Below are 7821 nucleotides of genomic sequence, written 5' to 3'. Positions count from 1 at the left end.
TGCTATGTTTGGGAGAGTACGTCCTCGTAGTTCTAAGGTGTCTTGGGCTGGTATTTTGTAGGTGGGGGTGGTATTCCGCATCACTCTTTCTGTGTGTGGTTAGTAGTGAGGGACGGATTGGATACGTATGATTGGTTGAGGAGTTGGGATGTGTTGAGTGTGGGCTTGGGAGAGAGGTGTGATCTAGCGTGTTGCGTCAGTTGGATTCGACGCATCGGGTGGCTGGTTGGGAGGTAGAGTTGAGTTGATTGTGCCGAGTGGAGTCGGGTAAGGGAGTGCGTAGTAAATTTTTCCGTGTTTTCTGGTCTTATCCTATTGGCTTTGTTGGTTTTGTTCTGGTCTTATCCTGTTGGCTTTGTTTTGGTTTTGTTACCTTATCTTTACTTGTGCTTTGTTGCTTTGATGCTTGATCTTGGGCTATGGGATCCTCCTTGTTGTTGAATGAATTGTTCCTTCTTTAAAAGAATTATTTAAGTAATAAAATATAAATTTGAAAGACAGTATTTGCTAATTGTTTGCATCTTTTTCATCACATAAATTACGTTAAACAACAAGCACAATGAAAAAAAAAAAAAAAAAAAAAAAAAAAACCTTAAACTTTGTCATTTGATTATTTTAAAATTATTCATAATATTTTAAAAATTGCAATATTATCCATAGTTGCAATATTATTTTTATTTTTTACAAAAAATTTAACATTACAATTGAAGTAAAAATCCTTTGAAACTTCTAAATGAAAACTAGATCTAAAATGGTGTGTTGTGACCTACATCTTAGGTTTTATTTTATTTTTTATTATTTTTTTTAAATGTGTGGGGAAGGGTAAATATTGGGAAAGAGAGGAAGGATGGGGAAGAGGAAAGAAAGAAATGAAGGAAAAAAATGACCACAAATGGGAGGGAAAAAGAGGAGGGAGAAAAAAAAGAGACAGTATATTTTTGTTATTAAAAAAATAAAATTATATTTAATAAAAAAGTACCACATCAAGTTGCATTAGCTATAGTAGTAATAAAGTGACGGTGATTTGCCCAAATCTCAAAAGTTGAGTTTGAAAATTCATGTAGAAATTAAAATGCTACTAAAAAAAGTATTTTTATAAAGAAAAATAAAGTAGTTTGTAACCATACATGCATGTAACAAACTAACCATAGTTAGACCAAAATCAAAGTTCTTTGGTAAAATTCTTTTCCTTCATGCACAAGACATGGAAGAAACCTATTCATACTCATGTTAATTAATTACTGGATTGCCTTTTCTTTTCATTCGCTCACTAATTTCTCCATTTAGATTTGGACGGTGCAAGACTTCAACTACAACAACAGTTAGAAAGAAAAAGAAAGATACATAAATATATATACATACATACATACATACATATATATATATATAACAAGAGAGTATCCATTGGTTGGCCAAAAGAAGTGAAAGTTTCCATTTCTCCAAACACCAAAAGGATATTAACCTGACCTTTTCATAACAAGAGCTGTTGCTTTTCTTTTTTCTATTAAGAGCAACAGAGTTGGGTTCTCAAAACTTTTTCAAGAGGCATGGAGAAGATGATGAGTTTAAAGCATCTATTCGTGACGACGTTCATTGGGAGCTTGTCGACGTTCATGGTGATTCCGAGCATTACGGACCTAACAATGAGGGCTCTGTGTCCTGGGCAGAATCACTGTTCCCTTGCAATTTATCTCTTCGGTCTTCAGCAGGTGGTATGTGCCAAATATTTTAAAATTTAGTACCACCCATGAACGGTTTAATTTCAGTACTTTTTTTATATGTTTTATTAAGAACAATTTTAAAAAAATTGCATATGAATACTGTATATACTAGCGCTAGTCTTTCAAACAAGTGGTTTCATTCTTCAAGTTTTATTATTATTTTTTTCTTTTTCAACTTTTTGATACCTTTCTTCAAACCTTTGGAATTTGAGACTATCCCCATGTAGGTATTTGTGTGTCATCTATCTTATATTTGTTACATCTCCCTCCAACATTTATGATTTACCTTTATATAAAAATATAGCTAAACTAGAGTCTAAGGGTGTGTTTTGCTTCACGTTTCAAGTGTTTAATTTTTAAAATAATTTTTTTTTTTAAAAAAAAAAATAGGATGTTTGATTGCCACTCAAAATAGTTTTTGAAACACATTTAAAGTGTATTTTAAACTATTTTTACTAAAAGAGTTTAAATAAAAATGATTTTTTTTAAAAATATTTTTTTTTTCTCGAATCACTCCAAATACACACTAACTCAATTGCTTAAAAGTACATATTGCCAACCAAAAGTCAGAATTTCGAACCTTCACACCTGCATGTTGTACTAAAAGAACTATGAAAAATAAGTGTTTTGCCTCTAAGAAAGGACTAAAATGGTCATGAAACTACTATAAGATTTAAGAACTTCCATATACATCTTCCTATAAAAAGAATCTTAGAACCAAAATGGAAACCAAACTTTAATAATTAAAACCATCAGTCAAATATATATCTCCACATTTCTCAGGATGTAAAATTGCAGATTATAGGGCTTGGAGCAATGGTGTCGGCACCAGTAATTGGGAATCTATCAGACAAATATGGAAGGAAAACAATGCTGATTCTCCCTATGACATTTTCAATCATACCACTCAGTAGGTTTAGTGGTAAATCTCAGTTGAGTCATCATAAAATTAAATGACTAGTTATGACATAATATTTGAATAATATTGCAGCCATAATGGCATATAGAAGAACTACCAACTTCTTCTATGCATTCTACATCATGAAAACTCTCACAGACATGGTTTCAGAAGGCACTACAGTTTCACTTACTCTTGCTTATGTGGTATTCAGCTTTACTTTCAACTATATGTACCCTAAAATTCTATCCCCCATCCCATTCTTCCTATATCAGAAGCTATATTCTCCTCTGTTTCATTCTCAGGCAGACAAAACTTCAGAGGAACAAAGGATTTCAGCGTTTGGAATCCTATCTGGGGTCAAATCTGTAGGTTATGTATGTGGAACCTTTTCAGCTCGACTCCTTTCAATTGCTACAGTGTTTCAGGTTTACAAAGGCTTCTTTCTGCCAACATAATAAACTAAAGTATGCTTCCTTTTGGCTACGAATCCAAATCTTGGTTTCTTTGTATCCTTGTGCAGGTGGCAACTTTCATGTCTGTGCTTGCAGTAGTGTACATGATGATTTTTCTCAAGGAAAGTATTCTGGATCGTAATGAGTTGACTCGGCCAATCTTCAACGAAAATATAAGTGGTGATGATGAAAATGGGCCACAATTGACTGCAAGAAACCAGTTATTGACAGGGATCTCTTCTATTAGAGATTTTATCTGCTTAATCACGAGTAGGTAATTTTGATGCCCTTTTCCAATGGATTTTCTTTTCACTTCTAGTTTTCTTCCTTTTTTCTATATTTAATGTTTTCCAACATGACCAACTCTAAATGAAACAATATTCATCTATAGCACAACATTTTCACAAATAGCAAGAGTTTCCTTCTTCAATAGTCTAGCAGAGAAGGGGATGCAAGCATCACTAGCGGTACAGTTCTGAGTCAAGTTTGAAAATGTAGCTTCTATTTTAATTTGATTATTGACCTGTTATTGTATTTCACTCTATAGGTTCATCATAAAATAATAAGTTCGAACAATTTAGCACTTTTTTCCAAATCATCCATTTCCATAAACATCTCACCTTCAGGCTCCAAACTTAGATATATATTCCTCTGATGCAGTTTTTCTTAAAGGCCCGTTTTCACTTTGACAAGAACCAGTTTGCTGACTTGATGATAATTGATGGTATTGCCGGGGCCACTTCACAGGTATCCGAAACTAAAATCTTTTTGCAAGATTGATTATGGTACTTCTCTATTTTGAACTTGTGACCTTATGCAGCTTCTTTTGATGCCCGTTCTGACACCAGCTATAAGACAGGAGAAGTTGCTTTCGATAGGATTGTGGGCGAGCTTTGTAAATGTAGGCACCTAACTCTCAACTCTTATATATTTTAGTTTTACAACACTAGATGGAATACATGGCCCATTTGCCTCTTCCCATCTCCATGATGCTAATGATTACCCATTTCAATGCAGATGCTACTTTACAGCATTGCTTGGTCAGTTTGGGTAATTGAACTCCATTTGAGTAGCTAGATTCTTACCCTGTTTGAAACAAAAATAACCATTGTTCTGCACCTATTGTAGATGATATAGTTATATCTTTCTTTCCCTTCTCCCCACTTACTTTATCAATTGGAACTTATGTAATTTTCACAGGCAAAGTACGTACTTGTTTGATTCTGTTTGGTCTTCCTGCCTGATAGTTATTTTCTAACCTGTCAACTGTTGGTTCTTTAATAACCATAATGATTTGGACATTTGTAGGTTCCTTACGCTTCAAGAGCACTTTCAATTTTTACAGTTATTGTCAGTCCAATAGTAAGTCATCCTTAGCTTGTTTTCTTCAAAAGATTGTCTTTGCTCATGAAAAAAACCCCTTGGCATTCACACAAATCTATGGCTTGCCTAGATATTCAACATTGCATCAAAACAAGTTGGACAGAGTGAGCAGGTCAGTACACTAAGTAAATATAAACTTACTATAATTTTGTTGGTTCAACCCGTGAAAGTTAAAAATTCTTCATCACAAGGGGAAGGCCCAAGGATGCATCTCAGGCATTAATTCCCTTGCCAGTATTGTATCTCCATTACTTTTCAGCCCCTTGATAGGTATATCAATTGTTAAGACAATTGTAAAAGTTTTCACCAAAAAAGATACTTCATTTGTTGACTTCATCAAATCTATTCAGCTCTTTTCCTCTCCAAGGATGCACCATTTGACTTCCCTGGCTTCAGTATTTTGTGCATTGAGCTAACTTCGGTAAGGATACTCAATACCAACTATCGCCATCTTCCTATGTTTAGATTGTAATTAACTATATAAAGGCAAGTCAGACAATATTCCAGCAAAGAAGATTGACAAACCATGATAGAAACGACACTGCACATCTTAGAAAGACTCTCAGCATTAAAGTGTTCATCTTATCTAAAAACAACAAAATTGCATTGGTTGAACACATTCTAGAACTGACAAATCATTTTGATTTGATTCTTTAGATATCAACTTCTCAACACCCCCATCCCAAATCCCTTCATCTAATACTATGGTTTACTTCTAGTGTGCCTATGAACTAACTCCAAATATTGGTCTAGCTCTAAAAGGATGGGTGGCTGTTGCGTTAGTTCTTTAAGATTGTTCTTGTGATTTGATGTTCACTTAAAATATCTTTCTATTTTGCAGTTGGTTGGATTCACTCTAAGCCTGATGATCCAAGTAGATCCCTTCACTTCCATTCAGAAAACCAACAACTTAACTTCCGTTTGATAATCATTTTTGTTTAACTATAGGTAGAAGTAGTGATGGTAAGTCTAATTTTTTGAAAACTAAAAATAGAAAACAGAATTGTTATCAAACGGGTCTTAGGTATTTAGGAAATCACATTTAACACAAATTGGGAAATTCTTACTGGTAAATACTGTAACCTTGAAGTGACAAAAAGACTAAAGATTCCCTTGTATATTATTGCCTTTAAGGAAACTCGAACTCAAAGCAACTACAACAGAAAGTGCGTTGTACAGTAAACATTTATACAGACCTACGTTTACCAATTGTTTTCTTTCCCAACCCCAAAGCAGAAACCAATTAAACTATGTACATATTGATATTATGACCATGTAAATCCTGAGAACATGTAAGATTGGCATTCAAACAAAAAGTTTCGATGTTTCTAGGCACAAAGGTCTAATTATAAGGTGAAATTCGAGATTCTGGAACCCTAATTATGTTGAATCGAGACCATATTTTCTTCGGCAAGCAGACATTAAAAGCTCGAAACAGGAAGAAATACGGACCTGAGGACGGGACTCCATCGCCTAATTGAGGGGGTGAGCAAGACGAATCGCCTAACGAGATACAACTAATTATTGGTTGGTTCGGTTCTAAGTTTGTGAACATCTCTTAATGTTGTTAATTTTTATTTTCAGGTTGTATATTAACGTCTCTTTTGATAGTTGATTGGTGGGGAATTGTCAAAAATAATCCACTCCAGTTTTCATCTTTCACAATTAGCAAACTTATTGAAAACTCGTTTAAGATAGTTTTTTCAGGTCTTTCTCAATCGAGATTGAGTTAAAAACGATAAATGAGTTAAAAACGTTAAAATTTTTCTTCTGTCATGCGTATGATTCATTAATAAACGATTGATTTTACGTTTATGCCTCGAATTAGGCCTCATTTGATAACGATTTGGTTTTTGAGTATTTGTGTTTTAAAATTAAGCTTATAAACATTACTTTCACTTCTCATTTGTTATTTACTTTTTATTAATGGTTTAAAAAATCAAGCTAAATTTTAAAAACTAAAAAATAAATTTTAAACTTTTTTTGTTGTTTTTAGAATTTGGCTAATAATTCAAACATACTTAAAAAACATGCAAAAATTATGGTAAGGAATGAGGAAGAAATAGTCTTAATTTTCAAAAACCGAAAACAAAAACGAATGCCCTGTTTCGTAATCATTTTGTCTTTTGTTTTTTTGTTTTTTTTTTTTTTTTTAATTAAGCCTATGGACACTACTTCTATCATCAAATTGCTTCATTTATTATCTACTTTTCACTAATGGTTTAAAAAGTTCAGCCAAATTTGAGAACTAAAAAAAGTAGCTTTAAAAAAGTTGATTTTGTTTTTAGAATTTTGATAAGAATTCAACCATTGTACTTAAGAAAGATCAAATCATTGTAAGAATGTGGATGATATAGACTAAATTTTCAAAAAAAAAAAATATAAAAAAATCAAATGGTTACCAAAGAGGAGCAGAATGATTACGACTATATTATTTAATATTATGAAATCGGTGTTTTAGAAAACTTCCAATTAGCTTGCTGAACAAGTTTAAGGTCTCAAATTTCATCACGCTCACATTTTGAGATTTCCTCCTCTTTTCACAACTCATCTCTTTGTAAGAAATCACGAAAAATAAGGTATATATTGAAGGATTTTAAATACCCATAGTGGAAGTATATAAATGCAATTGAGACTCAATTTACATTTTACAGAACAATATAAAGCATAGGATAGAAACATTGATTAAAAAAGTCAATTAAGTATGCTACACTGTAAAAATTAGAGGAAATAGGGAATTGGAAGACTTACCCATGATGAACCAAGTATTTGTTGGGATTGGTGTCCTAATTCTCCTGGTGGTCTCGTAGTTTATAAACATTTTTGTAAACATATTGTAATTAATAAAATAAATGTTATTTTATAAGCATTTACTCAAATCCAATAAACTAAGATTCATGGTTATTTCATGTAAGTTAAGCATGTATGTGGAGACATACAAGTGGATCATGCCTTAAGTAATAACTTAAATGGTCTGTAGTAGATGGATAAATGAGGGATACCTTATCTTGTTGACACTACGGATACGGCCCACTTTGTAGATGTTACAAGTGTTGTAAAGTGCTACAAATGGCTTGATCCTGACCATTCATGTAGAGACTGCGAGCAGGGTATCCTATACAAAGAGTTTGTATAAGACCAGACCATGAGATAATTGATAATTGAGACTTACATTTCACTAAAATGACCATAGGTGACATGAGCTTAATCCTGAGTGAGTTGGGAACTCCTGCCTATGAGGGCAGTCCTTTGATTTGTATGGGTGAGAGTGGCCAGATTGCCAACTCAAGCAGTCTACCATTTTGAGGATTCGTATGATTGGGGAGCTAAGAACTCAACTACACAAGATGGAATTCACTCCTTC

At 33.2% G+C, this 7821-nt stretch overlaps 1 protein-coding gene and 1 long non-coding RNA gene across 7 annotated transcripts; one reads left to right on the top strand and one right to left on the bottom strand.

Annotated features, from left to right (window-relative positions):
- Positions 1-1322: 1322 nt before the first annotated feature.
- On the bottom strand, positions 1323-6017 carry LOC150033216 (uncharacterized). The gene is made up of 2 exons (XR_016524114.1): positions 5910-6017; positions 1323-2321 (listed from the first exon to the last, which is right to left on the bottom strand). It is a non-coding gene; the product is annotated as an uncharacterized LOC150033216 (long non-coding RNA).
- On the top strand, positions 1548-5666 carry LOC120088079 (uncharacterized). Of its 6 annotated transcripts, XM_090306260.1 has the most exons (14): positions 1548-1712; positions 2520-2631; positions 2713-2825; positions 2925-3047; positions 3143-3348; positions 3466-3541; positions 3735-3821; positions 3895-3975; positions 4092-4124; positions 4383-4436; positions 4528-4569; positions 4649-4727; positions 4808-4878; positions 5299-5666. In XM_090306260.1, the coding sequence occupies exons 1-14, from the start codon at positions 1548-1550 to the stop codon at positions 5380-5382; spliced, it is 1326 nt and encodes a 441-aa protein (XP_090162386.1). In that variant the 3' UTR covers positions 5383-5666. The 6 variants fall into 6 exon arrangements, with proteins under 6 accessions (XP_090162386.1, XP_090162385.1, XP_038901050.1 ...); XM_090306259.1 differs by having other exon boundaries at positions 2713-3047; positions 5299-5623; XM_039045122.2 differs by lacking the exon at positions 4092-4124 and having other exon boundaries at positions 2713-3047.
- Positions 6018-7821: the final 1804 nt, after the last annotated feature.

The sequence above is a fragment of the Benincasa hispida genome, chromosome 10 (assembly GCF_027475165.1).
Source record: "Benincasa hispida cultivar pf3 chromosome 10, pf3_genome.v1.1, whole genome shotgun sequence".
Classification (NCBI taxonomy): Eukaryota; Viridiplantae; Streptophyta; class Magnoliopsida; order Cucurbitales; family Cucurbitaceae; genus Benincasa; species Benincasa hispida.
This window is presented reverse-complemented; position numbering and strand designations above follow the sequence as displayed.

Coding starts and splice junctions, on each gene's coding strand:
- LOC120088079 (XM_090306259.1), top strand. CDS start 1,548: ATGGAGAAGATGATGAGTTTAAAGCATCTATTCGTGACGACGTTCATT. Junction 4,125..4,382: donor GCATTGCTTGGTCAGTTTGG/GTAATTGAACTC, acceptor GGACATTTGTAG/GTTCCTTACGCTTCAAGAGC. Junction 4,728..4,807: donor ACTTTTCAGCCCCTTGATAG/GTATATCAATTG, acceptor AAATCTATTCAG/CTCTTTTCCTCTCCAAGGAT.